This window comes from Carassius auratus, chromosome 24 (genome assembly GCF_003368295.1).
Source record: "Carassius auratus strain Wakin chromosome 24, ASM336829v1, whole genome shotgun sequence".
Taxonomy (NCBI): Eukaryota; Metazoa; Chordata; class Actinopteri; order Cypriniformes; family Cyprinidae; genus Carassius; species Carassius auratus.
Window position 1 is genome coordinate 21,442,272 of NC_039266.1, and position 20,166 is coordinate 21,462,437.

Sequence of the window (20,166 nt, forward strand, 5' to 3'; positions counted from 1 at the left end):
GGAGGGTCAACGGGAACCTGACTCGACTCTGGAGGGTCACCTGTGGCTGTCATCTTGTGCAGAGGCGCTGGACCGGCAGCCAACTTGTGCCATGGCTCTAGGCTGGCGGCCACCTTGCACAGTGGCCACCGGGAGAGACAGGTGTGGCTGGGGTATCCCACTGAGAACAATGTTTTAGGTACAGAATGAAGCCAGCCCCACCGCAAAGGTCCAGAACTGTGCCACACCACCCACCTCATTCCCCCTTTGATGAAGGGTGGTTAATTTCAGGAATCTACTCCTCCACTCCTCCATGCTGGCTGGGGAACAGAGACAAAATCCCACACCACTGGATCTGATTTGATGGAGACCTTCTGTAATGACTGGGACACAGGAGACGAGAGATCCAAGAGCAGTGTAAGTTTAATGGGTAATCCAAAATCAGAATCAAACAAGCAGGGGGTCAAAACCAAAAATCAGTCCAAAACAAACAGGAACTCGAAATACTAGGAACACGAGGAAACCAGGTGATGGAAAGTAAGAACTCCATGAAACAAACAGACCAATTTAAATAGGCAGGATAAAGACTGAAAGTGAAGACACCTGAGTGCAATTAACAGGTGTGCAATTAGCGTGATGAAGGGACAAGGCTTTGTGGGAATTGTAGTGCCTGCGGTGAGGTGCCTATGGGGAAGTGAGACCACTAGTGGACACCCAGGGAAACACAGACCAGACACCGTGACAACCCTTTGTTTAGCCTCCCTCGTGCTCATACCATGGACAAGAACATGGTCAATCACATTAGCTCTGATTTCATCAGATATTACTGTTCTTTGTCTTTGTTGACCACCTCGACCTCCCCTCACACGAACTCTTCCTCTCAAATTTCTATCCATTGTAGAGCCTCACAAACCAGTGCTCTCTGAACTGGCTTACTGTATATGTTCCCTCACATCATTAACCACAAGTGTGATCAATTTTGAGTTGTTGTGTTTAAGTGGTGACATCTGTGCTTTAATTGTGTTTGACTTTAGTCACCTGTGCTCACCATTATGCAGCATGGGTGCATCACAATGAAAATGTGTTGGCAAGCTGTGTCTAAACAGGTGAAAAGTGCTTATGGTTTTGCCAAAAGAGTGATTAATTCAATCAGTGAGTCCAGGCAACTGAGCATTTGGTTAAGACAGTAAGGTTTAGTGTTTTAGCAAATGAGAAAAACTGTAGAACAAATGTCATAAAATATTGACGGATATCGACATGTTTTTTAGGTCATTGTTTTGTGGGTGACAAATTGTGTTTTTCGGCTGTCGACCTTTGCTAGTGTTCTGGAAGAATTAGTTGATTTGTGAGCTGAAGAAAATGTTTTGGTAGTTGTAGTGCATTTCTGAAAATTGGTTAGGAGAACTGTGTGAAGAGTTTTGCAATAGTGACCTAAGTATTACAGTCCTAGCGTCTGTAAAAAACTGTAAACAAACCACTCGAAGTTACCCTACACCAAAACCATCTACAAAACTAACCCACACCAGACAAAAAGTGATGTAGGTGAGGTTTTCATTTATTAAATACCTATAGTGTTTTTTTATCCCTTTGCCAACCTGGCACAAAAGAGTGAATTGTACAGCACTGTACACATGCTTGTTATACCTGTGGAACTGGAAATGGTAATGTCGTTACAGGAACTTTCCAGCACCTCGAAAAGGAGAACAACTTAATCTGTCAGACAAAATTGTAGTGAATTGAACTTGTAACCCGCAGGTCGCTAGTACAGGTCTCATAGGGGGTAGTGAATGAACAGTGCTGTCTTCCACCCTCAATACCCATGGCTGAAGTGCTCCCCTGGTGCTGGACATAGCTGCCCACTCCTCCGGGTGTGTGTTCTCGGTGTGTTCACTTCTTACTGCTGTGTGTGTGTGTGCACTTGGATGGGTTAAATGCAGAGCACCAATTTCGAGTATGGGTTACCATACTTGGCAAATGTAATCTCTTCAAATCTGTCACCTTAACTGGTGATTCCCCATAATTCGAGCTGGGAGCAGCATGTCTGCAGGAGTGTAAACCCAAAGCTTTTGTTTCACAGGTTCTCACACAAACTGAAATGGAAAAGTAACTCCACGCCAACGTTTTTGCTTGCACCAACTTCAACAATTACATCCATGACAAACATGTGACCATTGATTTAGGTCACTAGACCCTGGTTACAATCATCAAGCATCCAGTACCCTCCCTGTCAGACTCTAATAAGTGTTGCTTCAATTATACAAATCAGCCATCGGGACAAGACCACAGGAACCAGATGAGTCCTCAACACAATCTGACTTTGCTGCAGCATTGAACAACCTGCTGGTTCATCTGACCAGAGAAGAACTGCTAACCTCCCCAAACTGACTTCTAACCCTAAGGTTGTGGGTTGGAATCTCGGGCTGATAATACAACGACTGAGCAAGGCACTGAATCCCCAACTGTTCCCTGGGAACCACAGCATTAATGGCGGCCCACTGCTCCCGTTGTGTGTTCACAGTGTGTTTGTGTGCACTTTGGATGGGTTAAATGCAGAGCATGAATTCTGAGTATGGGTCACCATACTTTGCTGTATGTCATGTCACTTTCATAAAAGGTATCTTTTCCATGTTCCAACTTATCCATTTTATTGTCTGTAAAGAGTGCTTCCAAAGAAAACCCGCCCACACACACTTCTGATTGGCTGTGATATGTGTTTCATTTTGTTGGTGTGGACAACAAATTTGCCGGAATTTTGTTGTGGCATGTGTAGTTAGGACACATTGAACAGCTAAACAGCAGGTCTATTCCAAATTATTCTTAGTCTAATGGCCTAGCAGAGGGTGCAGGTCGTAATGCAAAGTAACTCATGGAAAGGCCAATTGGAATGGCATTGACATCGACCTTAAACTGCTTGTTATTATCAGGATTCCCCATTCCACGTCCAGACGAGTGCATTTGAAGAAAGTAGTGACATTTGCCAAGTATGGTGACCCATACCTAGAATTGATGCTCTGCATTTAACCCATCTAAGTGCACATACAAAGCAGGGAGAAGTGAACACACCCAGAGCAGTGAACACACAACTGGGGCTTCAGTGCCTTGCTCAAGGGCAATTCAGTCATGGGTATTGAGGGTGGAAGAGAGTGCTGTTCATTCACTCCCCCCCACCTACAACTCCTGCCAGCACCGAGACTCAAACCAGTGACCTTCTGGTTACTAGTCCAACTCTCTAACCATTAGGCCACACCTGCCCAATCATTTTCCACTGAGTTTATTTTGATCTCTACTTAAACATTCCTGAATAAACTAGTCAAGGTTTTGCATTTATTTGTCATGTGTTTTGAAACTAAATTCAGCATTAATGGGGCTCTACAGAAGCAGGAATGAAGAACCTGCTTTATAGACTCAAAGAAAAACCTGTTTTACACACGTCACTCGAACACAGAACCAGGAAACAGGAATTACTTAAATTCAGAGAAAGACAAACTGTTGAGTTGTTGTGTATCTGTATTCACGCAGTAAAATGGCAGAAGCCAGATTTTCTCAGGATGAGTTCATGTGTTCAGTGTGTCTGGATCTCCTGAAGGATCCAGTGACCATCCAGTGTGGACACAATTATTGTAAGAGCTGTATTACAGACTGCTGGGATCAGGAGGATAAAAAGAGAGTCTACAGCTGTCCTCAGTGCAGACAGACCTTCAGTCCAAGACCTGCTTTAGCTAGAAACACCATGCTGGCTGAACTGTTGGAGAAACTGAACAAGACCAGACTGTCTGATGACTGTTATGCTGCTATAGATGTGCAGTGTGACATCTGTACTGGAGGAAAATTCAAAGCCGTCAAGTCCTGTCTGGTTTGTCTGGAATCTTACTGTCAAACTCATTTTGACCGTCATGAGGAGTTTCATTCACGTAAGCCACACAAAGTGACTGATGCCACTGGGCGACTGAAGGAGATGATCTGCCAGAACCATGAGAAGCTTCTTGAGGTTTTCTGTCGCACTGACCAGAAATTTGTATGTATGCTGTGTACGATGGATGAACACAAAAACCACGACACTGTATCAGCTGCAGCACAGAGGACAGAGAAACAGGTATTTAAAACTATACACTGATCAAATATTGCTGAACACTTTTCAGATGTGCCCATTTTATGTGTGTTTATATTCAGTGCTGGGGTTTTTTTTTTTCAGTGCTTGAGATTTTGCGTATGCACAAAAGTTTTCAGGTTTATAAAACCACGAGCATGCCAGAACTTGCGCAAACATCCCTATATGAATCCCAGTCAGAGGAAGACTGTGCATACGTGCATCTCCACCTCGTCTCCTCCCAGAAAAAAACATTACTTACAACACCTTGTTTTACTTTGCGTAACCTCATCTGCATATCATTACTATTTATTTATTTTTTACCAGAAAAGAAGACTCACTGAGATTAAAATATTTTACTGGAGTGTCCTGGCCAAGATAGGCAGCTTAATTTACAATATTTACATTTTACATTAAAGTTACAACACACAAATATAAACAAACATCATTACATAAATATAAATACATGCATTTACATTTACACACCATTAATAAACACTCTGATGATTTTAGATATTTCGCCGCCCGCAGTTGGAATCATCTTCCAGAGATCAGATATCAGATGTGTTTAAAACATAAGCCACATTTAAATCAAGACTCAAAACTCATCTGTTTAGCTGTGCATTTAGTGAATGAGCACTGTGCTACAACCGAACTGACTGCACTGTATTTTTTGTATAATCATTTTCTATTTTTAACTGTTTAAAATTCATATTAAATAAGTTTTTAAAATCATTTTAAAAGCTTTGATTTGTTTTTTTATTATAGTTGTGATTATTGTTTTATGATTATTTTACTTCCTTTTATGTAAAGCACTTTCCCCAACACTTTTTATATTGGTACCCATATTAACCCATTACAGCATTATTTTCTATGTGGAGCTGCAGCTTAATGATGGAGCAGAAACATTGTCAGTGTGAAGCTCTATGTCTCTACTTTTTTAATACTTAATCTGCATGTGAGTTCATGTACTCATGTTGTCCCTGTTTGAAGTTTTAATCTACAGCCATTAGTTATCAGTTATATTTTTAAAGGATTAATCTGTTCACGTGATGATTTAGTGCCAGTAGTTTTCATTTAATACCATCTGTTTGTCCTGCAGAAACAGCTGATGGAGATGCAGAATACGCTCCAGCAGAGAATCCAGAAGAGAGAGAAAGATCTCCAGCAGCTGAGAGAGACTGTGGAGTCTCGTAAGGTGAGACTGGAGAAGAAGAGAAGTTTGTCTCCGTCTCAGTTCAGACTAACTGAAGCTGAATCACTGTGTGTCCTAACAGCGCTCTGCACAGACAGCAGCCGAGGACAGTGAGAGGATCTTTACTGAGCTCATCCGCTCCATTGAGAGAAGCCGCTCTGAGCTTATACGACTGATCAGAGATCAGGAAAAGACTGCAGTGAGTCGAGCTGAAGAACAACTGGAGAAACTGGAGCAGGAGATCAATGATCTGAGGAGGAGAGACGCTGAGCTGGAGCAGCTTTCACACACACAGGATCACATCCAGTTCCTGCAGGTAACACAGATCTAGAAGAACAGGATCATAGTGGACTTGAGCAGATCCTGCTGTGACAGAGAATCATAGAGAAACAGTTCATGATTGTCTTATTAGATAATCATCAGACTCTTATCTCATCATCTTCTTTTGAAAGAGATGCCTTGAAGTTCTGGAAATCTCTTAGGAATAACTCTTTTTTTCAGAAATATATATTTACCTGCCAAACACCACTAGCACCACAAATATCTGATCACAGTGTGAGTATAATAAGGAGAGCATACCACACCATACCAGGTTTTCACTGAGGAGGTCTCCATTACCTCCTATAGGGAACGAGGGTTACCATACCTAATTGAGACGCTCCCTTTCAGTCGGTCACTCTCGAAGTCACGTCGTTGACTACCGAAATGGGATACCTACCAAAGCGCTGTTGGTGCTGCCCCTTCCAGTGCCCTATGCGAGTCACCTGTGCCCATATTTGGTGTAGGCCGGTGCTCGGAACAAGAAGTTCCACTCACCCACTGTCAAAGCACCACCTCACTGAGTGAGACTGGAAAACACTGGGAAAACATACCCGTTCCACTTGGAACAGCTCTACACTTGAAACAGTCTACAAATATCTGTCAGCGTGGTGTCACGAGCCAGTGCCCAGGAGGATGCAACACCTCTAGTTGAGTGAACTCACAACCTAAATGGGCAGGGCACACCCTGTGCCTGATAAGCCAGGGCGATGGCATTCAGAATCCAGTGGGCCATCCTCTGCTTAGAAAAGGCATTCCCCTTCTGCCATAATGGACAAAGAGCTGACCTGAGGTCCTAAAGCTTTGTGTCCAGTCTACATGGCATCTTAATACTTGGACGGAACAGAGCAAAACCAGGGCTGGGTCTGCCTCCTCCAGGGGAAGTGCTTGTAGGTTCACCTCTTGTTCTTTGAAGGGTGTAGTGGAAACCTTGGGCACATAGCCAGGCCAGGGTCTCAGGATTACCTGACAGTTTGCCGGCCCAAACTCCTAGCATGAATTGTCGATCTGAAAATGAATGCAGGTCCCCTTCCCTCTTGATGGAGGCCAGTGCAAGCAGGAGCAGTTTTCAATGACAGACACTTTAGCTCAACTGAATGCAAAGGCTCGAATGAGTGTGGAGGGAGACAGTCTTCGTTCCAGCACTTGCTGCAGAAAAGACGCATGACTGCAATCAGGCATCTCTGGGTGTCTTATCGGTGAGAAGCAAACCACTCAATGAAAAGGTTCCATTTTAAGATGTAAATGTGAAGATGGTGCCCTCGGCAATGGTATGATGGTATTCACTACCTCCATGTGTAGGTCACATAAAACCTTTGCATCCTGTTCAGGCACCAGACATGGAGTTTCCAAAGGTCTGGATGGAGGTGCCAAATGTTACCCTCTCTCTGAGTCAGTAGATCCTTCCTCAGATGAACTGGCCAAGGAGGGGCTGTTGCGAGGAGCACTAGTTCAGGGAACCAGGTACGAGTGGGCCAATATGGCGCCGTTAGAAAGACTTGCTCGTCGTCCTCCCAGACTTTGCACAGCGTCTGTGCAAAAAGGCTCACTGGGGTAAACGCATATTTACATAGGCCCAATGGCCAGCTGTGTGCCATTGCGTCCATGCCGAGTGTTCCCTCGATCAGGGAGTAGAACATCTGGTAGTAAGAGATCTCTGAGAAGCAAATAGGTCTACCTGAGTGGCTCAGAAACATCTCCAAATCAGCTGGACTATCTGGGGATGGAGTCACCATTATCCTGGGAGTATTACTCAAGACAGCTTGTTGGCTGTACGGTTGAGCAGGCCCAGAATGTGAATAGCACAAAGTGACCTCAGAACCTTCTGACTTATAAGGAGGAGGAGGCTGGCGAGTTGCAACATGCAACGGGAGTGCAGACCACCTTGTTGGATGATGTACACAATGGTTGCCATACCCCTGCCCGGAGGAACTTAAGATCTGACATCTTGACATCTGGTTGGGGGAAGATCCACTGGATACCGCTGGTATGCAGACTGAAGTGCGCAACCGACTCGACTCTGGAACGACCACCGTTGAAGCGCTGTCTCCCCAACACACAAAGCTTCCAAGAGCATCTTGAACTCATAGTTCTCAATCTAGACACGGTTTGGCAGAACGATGTTGTCGTTTGGCTCCGAAGTGAAAAGCTGGTATGCATTGCACCTGCTGCCTTATTATACTGATGCTGTGATCAGCAGCAGCTAGATGCAATAATTGCATGCCTATGTGCATTGGCTCGTTTAGTTTACACTAGAAGTAGATTGGTCTATTGAATTGAAATATTAAACATTATTACCCTGTCTGTCACTCAAGTGGTTCCTATTTCAGAACTTTTCTTTCCCTTTAAATCACTTGTATAAGTGGCATCCCCATGTGGAGCTGATGAGTTTTGATTTGTGTTTTCTGTAGAGTTTCCAGTCTCTCTCAGCTCCTCCTGAATCTACAGATGTAAATGATGATCCCTTCAGTTCTCTCGTCTCTTTTGATGTTCTGAGAGAATCTGCCCATCAGCTGAGAGACAAATTGGAGGATTTCTACAAAGAGGAGCTCAAGAAGATCTCAGACAGAGGTAAAGTCCTGGAGATTCATCTGCTCTCAGAAAACATTCCATCATCATCTTACTGTATATCATGAAGAATATCATATTAAAAATGTCTTAGGAATGGATGCAGGTTCATGAGAATAACATTGTTAATGTTTCTTGATTTCCACAGTCAAAGTCCCCAACATTGTTCCCAGGACCAGGATCGACTTCTTACAATGTAAGTCAGTAAGAAAAAAAGCAGAAAACTCACTAAGTGTGTACATGTTTTTCATGTAGAAGGTTATAGAAGAGTTTCATGATTGATTATGTAAATGATGATTTGCACAGGATATCTGTTCATCTGCACTGAGACACTGACGATACACTGAATGTGAAGAGTTCAGCTACATGAAAAGATCAACTGATTCATAATTCCTGATTCAGATGTGTTTTATCTCCATCAGATTCCCATCAGCTCACTCTGGATCTGAACACAGTGAATAAACACCTTCGTCTGTCTGAGAGAAACAGAATGATTACGTACACTGGAGTCACAGTCCAGCCATATCCTGATCATCCAGAAAGATTTGATGTGTATCAGCAGGTGTTGTGTAGAGAGAGTGTGTGTGGACGCTGTTACTGGGAGCTGGAGTGGAGAGGAGGGGAAAATGGTGTGCGAATATCAGTGTCATATAAGACCATCAGCAGGAAGGGATCGAGTAAGGAGTGTTGGTTTGGACGAAATGATAAGTCTTGGGGTTTGCTCTGCTCTGTCTCCAAATACTCATTCATGCACAGTAGCATAGAGACTGATCTCCCTGTAAAGCCCATCAGCAGTAGAATAGGAGTGTTTGTGGATCACAGTGCAGGAACTCTGTCCTTCTACAGCGTCTCTGACACAATGAACCTTATCCACACAGTCCAGACCACATTCACTCAACCGCTTTATCCTGGGTTTGCTCTCGGTTCTGGATCATCAGTAAAACTGTGCTGATGAATCAGAATAGGTTGATGAGAGATTCTACTCATAATGCTGTGAGCTACTTGATAAATATGTAATAGTGAGATATTATACTCTCTTTTTCTCTTCATTACATTAATACTGAAGCTGAACTTCTGTCACTGAAATAATATGTAAAACTAAATGTGTGTAATAAATCCTCATAGACAGTGATATCAGTGTGTGTTTGTGTGTGAGTGTGCTCTTGTTTTTGTGACATATCAGGACACAACTCTGTATAATGACATGGGTATGACACAGGTATTACAAGGAGAGGGTGACTTATGAGGACATAACCCATGTCCCCATTTTTCAAAATGCTAATAAATCATACAGAATGAGTTTTTGTTGTTGTTGAGAAAGTAAAAATGCACAAAGTTTCCTGTGAGGGTTAGGGTTAAGTCTAGGGTTGGTGTAGGGTCATAGAAGTATATACATATACAGTTTGTACAGTATAAAAACCATTACGCCTATGGGATGTCTCCACTTTTCACAAAAACAAACGTGTGTGTGTGAGAGAGAGAGAGAAAAAGAAAGAGAGTCAGAGTGTGTGAGTCATGTTGATTGACAATGTGTATTTGTGCTTTTCTCAACCTTTATTTCTCAAGTGAGTTTACTGTAGTATCACATCAATCACTTTTGATTATTACTTTCAAAATTAAAATGATCACACAGTCAATAAATAATTTTCAATATTCACCTCATGCCCCTTGCATTGTTTTGTGTTCTTCTGTCTTTTTGTGTCCCAAGCTGCTCTTTGTATTGTCATGCACTTAAATGTTAACTATATCCCAAATGACCCAACAAGGATAGTTATACCAGTATTTTTTAACATTTAAGTTAAGGGTAAAGATTGGGTAGGGGGATAAAGAATAAAGTGTATACAGTATAAAATATGAATTAAATAAATGTAATTTCTCCACAAAAGATGGAAACCCAACATGTGTGTGTTCAGTAGTTCAGTAGTCTCCTCTCTTGCTGACCTACAGTGCTGGGCTGTTATTGGTTACATGTAACCTGGGGGGGCGAGAGTGTCTTACTCCAGAGCTCTTCCAGGGTTGTTGTTGTTTCCAGAAGCGGCCTTGGCCGAGACCAGTGCTGGTAGAGGGAAGCCAAAAGAGGATAAGATTGCAATTGTTTGGTCTTGGGGCGAGTAGCCGCATTTCAGTTCCACAGCTCTCTTTGTCCATTTCTTGTCTCCGATCGATCCAATTGCTTTTTCCAAAGGCGTGAGCTTCTCCATCATTTTATTCATGTTGCATTTCATCTCCATGTTGTTATCCATATTGCGGTTAATAGTCTCAGTCTCACTGCTGACCGCTCTGCCCACTGCTTCGAACATGACGGGCAGCCTTGTAAGCCTTTGACAGCTGTCACCATTTTCTGAATTCCTCGATAAACCAGGGCAATGCCGAATCCAATCAGCAGAATACCTGTTATCATGGTTCTGAATAGGTAGATATAATGTCCTCCATGGAAAGAGCCACCAGACACATGACCCGCCACCTCTCCCACGTGTCCATCGTGTAGCCAGCTGCGAACGTTCCGGCAGGGCAGTCAGGTTCCCCCGAAACCGAAAGATGGTGTCAATTGCCTTGAGAGACCAGTTATCAAATCCATGATTTTTTGTTGGAGAGCAGTGCAGAGAGAGTCTCTCAGAGTATACGAGACAAGAGGAGCAAAGCAGGGAAGGTAAGGGAGAGGAGAGGGAGAGAAAATGCGAACGCCTTCGTTGAGAGCCAGAGAGAGATCCCAGTCAAATAGATCAACTTATAAAGGTCTTTGTATTTACTTAAATAGTGTGTAAAAACTAAACTCAGGAATGAGGCTCCACAGGACCAGGAATGAGGAACCTGCTTAACTTCAGAAATGGAAAATAAGGGATAATGTCTTACCTATCCTCAAGGCATCTTAAGTGTAAGTGACTTTCTTCTTTCAGACGAATATAAATGGAGGTGTATAAAAAATGATCCTTGCTCTTCCAAGCTTTAGAATTGCAGTAGACAGGTGTAAAAGTACTCAAACAAAATGCATCCATCTATAATAAAACATACCTCACACAACTCCTAGGGGTGAAAAAAGACCTCCAGTAGAGAATCGATGCATTTTTGTAAGAAGAATATACAGATTTAAAACATTATAAATAATAGCCAACAATCATGTCAATAAAGTTATGTCTATTTCTGTTATGTTTAGTTATGTCTATTCCTATGTCAGCAGGTGGTGATAAATGAGCTTCTGTTTTAGCTTAGCATAAGCAAGTTATTAAATATTTGACTCAAATGATTAATTAAAATCACTGAATCATTAACAAATGAAATAGTGGACTTAAGAAAAAAAATATTTATATTATTAATATACTTAGGCCTATATTTGTTCATAAACAATTCCTCAATGAAACACCACTAATTATTATATCTTTACAAATACACTTACGATAGACTTACTAATGACTTTAAATTTACTGTAGTAAGTAATACAGAAACACTCATTTGGGCAAATAGTGCTAATGACTTGTTTAAGACTTGAAGCTTAAAGTTGAGGACGTGCAACTCGATTTGGACTTGCACATCTTGACAATGGATTTGACTTTGACTTGTCTTTCTTGACCGTAGACTGTATAAAAACATGGAAGTAGTGTCTGTGACGTCACCCATAGATTTTCAAAGAGCATTTTTGGCCGTCACCATCTTGGAAGCATGTCACTCCTGGATAATTGAAAATGGGCCAAAAAGATGCAAGCTTTTTGATAGACCATGCCCACCTAGCTCGACGGCGATGACAGCGGTGGCAATCCACCTGTCACTCAAATGTTCACGCCCTTAATTATGCAGAACTTTAAGGCTTAATATAATTAAAACAGATAGGTTATAAAAAAATTCACCCCCTGCACAGTTGTCATGAAGGGCAAAAAAAAAAATACAGGCTGTAAACATGTTTTTTTCTTCAGTAAAGTTGGGCATTTTAACATGGGGAGTCTATGGGATTGACTACCTTTTGCAGCCATCCTCTAGTGGCCAGTTGACGAATTACAGTTTAAGTCACTTCCGTGTTGGCTTCATGAGAGAGCGGGAGGTTGATGCTTGGTCTTGACGAAGGACTTGACTTGAGACTTGTCTGTCTTGACTTAGGGCATGTTTGTCTTGACTTGAGATTTGTCTTGACTTGGGACTTGTCTTGACTTGGGACTTGTCTGTCTTGACTTGAGACTTGTCTTGACTTGTTATGTGTCTGTCTTGACTTGGGACTTGTCTGTCTAGACTTGGGACTTGTCTTGACTTGGGACTTGTCTTGACTTGGGACTTGTCTGTCTTGACTTGAGACTTGTCTTGACTTGGGACTTGTCTTGACTTGGGACTTGTCTGTCTAGACTTGGGACTTGTCTTGACTTGGGACTTGTCTGTCTTGACTTGAGACTTGTCTTGACTTGGGACTTGTCTTGACTTGTTACTTGTCTGTCTTAACTTGAGATTTGTCTTGACTTGAGACTTGTCTTGACTTCAGGCTTGTCTTGACTTGGGACTTGTCTGTCTTTACTTGAGACTTGTCTTGACTTGTTACTTGTCTTGACTTGTTACTTGTCTTGACTTGGGACTTGTCTTGACTTGGGACTTGTCTTGACTTCAGACTTGTCTTGACTTGTTACTTGTCTTGACTTGGGACTTGTCTTGACTTGTTACTTGTCTGTCTTAACTTGTCACATGTTCGTCTTGACTTGAGACTTGTCTTGACTTGGGACTTGTCTGTCTCTACTTGAGACTTGTCTGTCTTGACTCAGGACTTGACTCAAGACTTGAATGCAAAGACTAGAGACTTACCTGTCACTTGCAAAACAATGACTTGGTCCCAATTCTGCGTGCAACTATTCAGGACTCTTGGACTCTTGTTTGCCAAAGAAAATTTAGACTTTTGTTTCATGACTTTTTAAACTTTTGCCTTTTAAAACACTTATGGATTGGTCTTTTTCAGAAACTGTTGCTTTGATATAAAAAGTTAACTATCATGTTGGGTGCAATCCGAAGGCTGAACAGTTACAAGACCTCTGGCACAACACAATATGTGTGAAACACAAAACAGACTGAAAGACTTGTGTTGAAAGAGAATGGTAATGTGGAGATGACTTTTTGTAGGTAAGTGTGTGATAGATCAAAATGGTAATAGAGAAATGTCATAATATAATCCAAAAAGGAACATGATTAAAAAGAGTTTTTAAAATGATAAAAAAGTTTAAAATAGTTTGTTCAAAACATGTAAATGGTAAGTTAGTTTGCATGGTTTCTTGTGGATCAGGGATCTATTAGTTAAACTAAGGTATGTTAGTGATTGATTAGTTTTGCCTGATGATACACTAGGGGGAACTTTGGCGGGTTTTTCTCAGTCTGCATGAAGTTTCAGTAGAGAGAACACCACTGGAGTTTGTTGTCATTAATATTTTCCCCCTTTACAGGTAATATGAATAATGCTTGGTAAAAAGTGTAAAATAGATGAATGCATAATATTTCATTTGAACTGTTATATGTGTTTAAATAAGTCATAACTGATGCACAGTAAAGAGCATTGGTAAGAGGGAGTGTAACGACTCCATTTTGTGGACGGAAAGCACCAGATGCATGTGAAAATTGTAAGTTAACAAGTTAGACTTTGATGTTTAATGTGTAAATGAGTGTTTATTCTAAAATGAATTGTTTATTTGTGACTGGAATGTGTTTCTAATGGGAGAACAATGGAAAGGATACAGAAGAAATAGACAGAGACAGTCTCTCTCTCTCTTTCTCTCTCTCTCTCTCACACACACATTTACATTAAGACATTTTCAGTATGTATACATGAGAAATGAGTAACTGAATAAAGGAATGGTCTAAAAAGTACATGTTATTTACAAGAGAAAATGTTTTGATTATTTCAAGTGTATCAGTTGATAGTTAACTATTTTTACAATTAGTCTTGTTACAGTATTAAAGTATAATAATTCTGGAACCTTAAAGAAACTGAGCAATGTTTTAAAAATGTGCTTTATTGGAATTTTTCTTATAAATCTGCATAAAGTTTCAGTAGATTTCAGTAGTTTCATATCATATTAATATTTCCCCACTTGTGTGATACAGTAATTTTGTAATAATTAGGATGCAGTTATTACGGCACTTTTTAAGGCTGTTGTCCTGCTTCTCTGTAACTTGCATTTTTTGTGTGTTTGTCTAAAACTGACATCTAGTAGATATTTAATACAGACACGCCAGTTTTACACACATCACTCAAACTCAGAAACAGGAATCACACGACTTAATGGAAAAAGAAAGTGAAAGTGTGACTGAGATGCCATGTGTTTGTGTCTCTGTATTCATGCAGTAAAATGGCAGAAGCCAGATTTTCTCAGGATGAGTTCAATTGTCCAGTGTGTCTGGATCTCCTTGAGGATCCAGTGACCATCCAGTGCGGACACAGTTACTGTAAGAGCTGTATTACAGGCTGCTGGGATAAAGAGGATCAGATGAGAGTCTACAGCTGTCCTCAGTGCAGACAGACCTTCAGCCCAAGACCTGCTTTAGCTAGAAACACCATGCTGGCTGAAGTGGTGAGGAAACTGAAGAAGAACAAACCTCCTGCTGACGCTGGAGCTGTGCAGTGTGACGTCTGTACTGGAGAAAAACACCTAGCCGTCAAGTCCTGTCTGGTGTGTCAGGAATCTTACTGTCAAACTCATTTTGACCGTCATGAGGAATTTCATTCACGTAAGCCACACAAATTGATTGATGCCACTGGACGACTGCAGGAGATGATCTGCCAGAAACATGAGAAACATCTGGAGATGTACTGTATTACTGACCAACAATGCATTTGTGAGCTATGTACAAAATATGAACATAAAGACCATGACACTGTATCAGCTGCAGCACAGAGGACAGAGAATCAGGTATTTAACACTAGCGCTTAAACTTGTAGTGTGAAATAACCTTTAATATTCATGATAATTTGTGTTCAATAGTGGTAAACAATCAATCACCCTTTCTGGAATTTACAGCCATTAGTTATCAGTTCGATCTTTTCTGTATTCATCTTTTCAGATGATGATTTAGTGGCAGTAGTTTTCTGTGACTATAATCTATTCGTCCTGCAGATTCAGCTGAAGGAGACACAGAAGACGTTCCAGCAGAGAATCCAGCAGAGAGAGAAAGATCTCCAGCAGCTGAGAGAGACTGTGGAGTCCCGTAAGGTGAGTCTGGAGAAGAAGAGAAGTTTGTCTCCGTCTCAGTTCAGACTCACTGAAGCTGAATCACTGTGTGTCCTAACAGCGCTCTGCACAGACAGCAGTGGAGGACAGTGAGATCTTTACTAAATGTTCCATTGAGAGAAGCTGCTTTGACCTGATACAGCTCCTGATTCCTGATATCAGAGATCAGGTAAAGATTGCAGTGAGTCAAGCTGAAGAACGCCTGGAGAAAATGGAGAAGAAAATCAATGATCTGAGGAGGAGAGACGCTGAGCTGGAGCAGCTTTCACACACACAGGATCACATCCAGTTCCTGCAGGTAACACAGATCTAGAAGAACAGGATCAGAGGGGACTTGAGCAGATCCTGCTGTGACAGAGACTCACTATTCATGAGTGTCTTTTTAATATGTATACATTGCCTGCATGTTAAACTACACCATGAAGACCACAAACATGAAATGATGCTGTATATTAGCTCTCAGTCCCCACAAAGATTTCAGAATAAAATTAAAGGTGCTGAAAATGATTTGTTTTTAGCTGAAACTGTGTTCCTTGGTGAAATTGTTACATGCAGCATGACAACAGAGTAGTTGATCGAAGTGCAAGCTTTATTAAAGAGCAAAACAACACTCAGCAATGTGTGAGTGCATCATAAATAGTACTCCTAATGGGAAGCAGATGTGTCCATAATCAGTTCAAAAGGAGTCCGAGATGAGACGGTCAAGGTAAGGGATGGAGATTCCTCTAGAGGAGCTCATGTGCACTCCAGCTGGAGATCATGATAGAGACCTCCCCAAGACGCGGCTTCTAGATGCTCCCCAAAGGGTCACAGGAGGAGGGCAGAGGCAATGTCCCTGTGGAGGTGGATCGGTCTGCTAAGCAGGAGGAGCCGAAGACCACCAGAGCGGAGCTGAGGACTAAAAGGGTGGAACTGGTGGAGCTGAAGAGCAACAGGGCAGAGCTGAGGACCACTACTGAGCAGATGGGGCTGAAGATCCCTACAGTGTAGCTGATGACCACCAGGGTGGAGCTGATGGTGGTGAGGACCACTATGCAGCCGTAAAAGGACAGGCAGACAGTTCAAAGATGGCCTCCTTGGCTGTGATAGGACAAGCTGAGAGATCGGAGATGGCTCCACCCACAGAGGAGCTGAAGTAGACACCTTTGACTCGGGAGGAGCTGGAGCAGACTCCTGGACTTGAGCGAGCTGTGGATCAGACCCACAGACCGAAGCAGATTCATGGACTGGAGCAGGCTCAGAAGTAGTAGAGCAGTGTGTAGCCCAAACACAAAGGATGGCCATTACAGGGAGAACTGAGGACAGGGGAACAGCTTCCATGGTGGGACATCCATGATGGCTGGGAGCTCAGGCATGTCAGCAATCTTGGGAAGAGACTCTGGGCTGGCGGCAATCTTGTGAAGGGACTCTGGAGTGGTGGCCTGCAGGATGAGGTTCTGGAATAGCGTCCATGTTATGAACTGACTCAGGTGCCGGGACCAAAAGACAAGAAGGGGCTAAAAACACTGTAGTGGCAAGCATAATAACTTGACATATGGTGGTGATCTTGAGGAGTCAAGTTCCATGGCCACCGGAGCTTGGTGAGTCCTGCCCCCCACCCTCCAAAAAAATGTTTAAGGGAAACATCATCCTCAACATTCCTCACAATGAAGGAAAACCCACATAAAAGCAGGGCATAATCCAGAAACTGACCAAGTGACCCTCGAAGACCATCACAAGTGAGTATCGGCAATTGTTTATTATGTCCATTTACAGAAAAAGACAATGAGTGAAAAGTTCAGGAGATCGGAGATATATGCAATATCCAAAAAGACTTGAACGTGGTCCTCAAGGGAATGCATTCCCTGATAGAGGCAAACTAACCTGATTGCTGGGTCCATGATTTCACAAATTTCATGCAAAGTCAAACACTGCATTATTTGCGGCACCTTGCATTTTTGACTGAAATCCGGATGAGTCTGATTACTAATATACAGCATCGTGTTCTGAAGTTTCAGTGTCTTGAACTGCTCTGAAGTTGAAAATAACAGTCAAACTAATCATAGCCTTTGAGCTGCTCTACAATGAAAGTCTGTTGATGTGCTTAAGGACATTAATGCTCTTAGCAGATGTTTTATCCACACGGTTTCCTAGAAAGTTCACATTTAGTGTAAGTGGCAAATATTAGAATCTGTTGCTCTAATGTGATTCAATGAATATGAGAAGAATGAAGCTGATGCTGTGAAAGTCCTGAGGTGAATTTCTGAGGATTGAGGTGAGGTGATGAGGAGATGATCACTCAATTCAACAAGAGGTAAGTGTGGAGCTGATGAGTTTTATTTCTGTTTGTTTTCTGTAGAGTTTCCAGTCTCTCTCAGCTCCCCCTGAATCTACAGATGTACATGACGATCCTTTCAGATCTGTCTTCTCTTTTAATGACCTGAGAGAATCTGTCCATCAGCTGAGAGACAAACTGGAGGATTCCTGTAAAGAGGAGCTGAAGAAGATCTCAGACAGAGGTAAAGTCCTGGAGATCCATCTGCTCTCAGAAACGAGTTCATCATCATCTCATATCATGACGAACATCATATTAGAAATGACTTAGAAATGGATAACACTGTTCACATCTGTTTTTTTTCCACAGTCACATTCCCCAACATTGTTCCCAGGCCAATGAATGACTTCCTACAATGTAAGTCAGTAAGAAAACAAGTAGAAAAACTCACTGAATGTGTTCATGTTTATGTTTAATTTTCAAGAAGAGTTTCATAATTGATTATTCAGAGGATTTGCACAGATATCTGTACTGAGACACTGATGATACAGTGAACACGAAGAGTTCAGCTACATGAAAAGATCAAACAGATTCATAATTCCTGATTCTGATGTGTTTTATCTCCATCAGATTCCCATCAGCTCACTCTGGATCTAAACACAGTGAATAAACACCTCCGTCTGTCTGAGAACAACAGAGTGATTGCTGGCACTAACACAGTCCAGTCTTATCCAGATCATCCAGAAAGATTTGATTATTGGTATCAGGTGTTGTGTAGAGAGAGTGTGTGTGGGCGCTGTTACTGGGAGCTGGAGTGGAGTGGGAATAATGGTGTGTATATATCAGTGTCATATAAGAGAATCAGCAGAAAGGGTAAGAGTAATGATTGTTTGTTTGGATGTAATGATCAGTCCTGGAGTTTCGACTGCTCTCCTTCCAGTTACTCATTCTCACACAATAACATACGGACTGATCTCCCTGTAAAGCCCACCAGCAGTAGAATAGGAGTGTTTGTAGATCACAGTGCAGGAACTCTGTCCTTCTACAGTGTCTCTGACACAATGAGCCTCATCCACACAGTCCAGACCACATTCACTCAGCCGCTCTATCCTGGGTTTGGTGTTTATAAAGAATCATCAGTGAAACTGTGTTGATGAATCAGAATAGAATTGAAAAGAGATTCTACTCATAATGCTTTGAGCTGAATGGTAAATCAATAACAGTAAGATGTTATAGTCTTTTTTTTCTCTTCATGACATAAACACTGCAGTTGAACTTCTTTCACTGAAACAACATGTCAGAATAAATATCTGATAAGTTCCCTTATATAGACAGTGTGAGTACTGCTGTTCTGTGGTCTTCTAATTTTCCGTTTGTGTTGATTGAAATCAGGCATTTAGTTTTTAATGTAGACACATCAGTTATTTTTATTTTTCCTATCAAAATTACCTATCAATTCAAATGATTACAGTCAATAAATGTTTTTCATGATTCACCTCATATAGCTCCAACACTTTTTTGGTGTTTTTTGTTCTTCTGTCCTCTGGTGTCACAAGTCGCTGATTTTATTTTCATGCATTTTTATTTGTGTGAGTGTGTGTGTTTGTGTGTGTGTTCAGTAGTTGCTTCACTCAGCTGACCTATCAGCAGTGCTGGGTAGTAACTGATTACAATCAGTCTGGATTACATAATCAGATAAAAAAATTAAGAATTAAAATGGAAAGAAAGAAAATGTTCATAGTTACTTCTAGTTACACTTTATTTTAAAGCTGCAGTCTCCATAAGGTTTTTGGGATAAAAATTATTTAAAATAAATCATTGAGCAATTAGTGTATAAAACTATATCCTTACCTTAGCCCATTTCACAATAGTAAGCTTTTAATGTTTTCCAATTTGAGTGGCACTAGTAGGTTTTCATGGGGAATACTAGCATTCCACCATTCGTCTTTGCATCATTATGTCACATCTGTAAACAGAAAAAAAATAACATTTTGCTTTTGAGGATGGTGCAGGTGACAGATTATTTATAGCCTTTTCTCACAGCAGCTAGAATAATTAAAGGATTAGTTCACCCAAAAATTAAATTTCTGCTGTGTTTTGAGTCTCGTGAAAACAATGTTTCTAGTCTTACTTGATCTTAGTGCTGCGTTCGACACCATAGATCATGACATACTCATAGATCGATTACAAAACTATACAGGTATTCAAGGGCAGGCTCTAAGATGGTTTAGATCCTACCTGTCCGATCGCTACCATTTTGTTTACTTAAATGGGGAGTCATCTCATTTATCAACAGTAAAATATGGAGTGCCACAAGGATCCGTCCTAGGTCCCCTTCTATTTTCAATATATATGTTGCCCCTTGGTAATATTATTAGAAAATACGGAATTAGCTTCCACTGTTATGCTGATGATACTCAGCTATATATCTCAACGAGACCAGATGAAACTTCCCAATTATCTAAGCTAACAGAGTGTGTTAAAAATGTAAAAGATTGGATGACACACAATTTTCTCCAATTAAATTCGGATAAGACAGAGATATTAATTATTGGACCAAAAAACACTACACAGAATC

The 20,166-nt window shown here is 41.4% G+C and overlaps 2 protein-coding genes across 2 annotated transcripts; both read left to right on the forward strand.

Annotated features, from left to right (window-relative positions):
- Positions 1–3,434: 3,434 nt before the first annotated feature.
- Positions 3,435–9,289, forward strand: LOC113042618 (tripartite motif-containing protein 16-like). The gene is made up of 6 exons (XM_026201599.1): positions 3,435–4,072; positions 5,169–5,264; positions 5,344–5,577; positions 7,991–8,150; positions 8,296–8,343; positions 8,570–9,289. Exons 1-6 carry the CDS (start codon positions 3,503–3,505, stop codon positions 9,097–9,099), a joined length of 1,638 nt encoding a protein of 545 aa, XP_026057384.1. The 5' UTR covers positions 3,435–3,502; the 3' UTR covers positions 9,100–9,289.
- Positions 9,290–13,460: 4,171 nt separating this feature from the next.
- Positions 13,461–19,091, forward strand: LOC113042620 (tripartite motif-containing protein 16-like). Its single transcript, XM_026201601.1, has 7 exons — positions 13,461–13,552; positions 14,452–15,016; positions 15,221–15,316; positions 15,396–15,632; positions 17,673–17,832; positions 17,958–18,005; positions 18,219–19,091. Exons 2-7 carry the CDS (start codon positions 14,456–14,458, stop codon positions 18,740–18,742), a joined length of 1,626 nt encoding a protein of 541 aa, XP_026057386.1. The 5' UTR covers positions 13,461–13,552; positions 14,452–14,455; the 3' UTR covers positions 18,743–19,091.
- The last annotated feature ends 1,075 nt before the right edge of the window (positions 19,092–20,166 follow it).

What these genes read in the sequence shown, in the direction of transcription:
- LOC113042618 (XM_026201599.1), top strand. Translation starts at nt 3,503, where the DNA reads ATGGCAGAAGCCAGATTTTCTCAGGATGAGTTCATGTGTTCAGTGTGT. An exon ending in CACAGAGGACAGAGAAACAG is followed by an intron (nt 4,073 to 5,168) that starts GTATTTAAAACT and finishes TTTGTCCTGCAG; the next exon opens with AAACAGCTGATGGAGATGCA. An exon ending in AGACTGTGGAGTCTCGTAAG is followed by an intron (nt 5,265 to 5,343) that starts GTGAGACTGGAG and finishes GTGTCCTAACAG; the next exon opens with CGCTCTGCACAGACAGCAGC.
- LOC113042620 (XM_026201601.1), top strand. Translation starts at nt 14,456, where the DNA reads ATGGCAGAAGCCAGATTTTCTCAGGATGAGTTCAATTGTCCAGTGTGT. An exon ending in CACAGAGGACAGAGAATCAG is followed by an intron (nt 15,017 to 15,220) that starts GTATTTAACACT and finishes TTCGTCCTGCAG; the next exon opens with ATTCAGCTGAAGGAGACACA. An exon ending in GAAGAAGATCTCAGACAGAG is followed by an intron (nt 17,833 to 17,957) that starts GTAAAGTCCTGG and finishes TTTTTTCCACAG; the next exon opens with TCACATTCCCCAACATTGTT.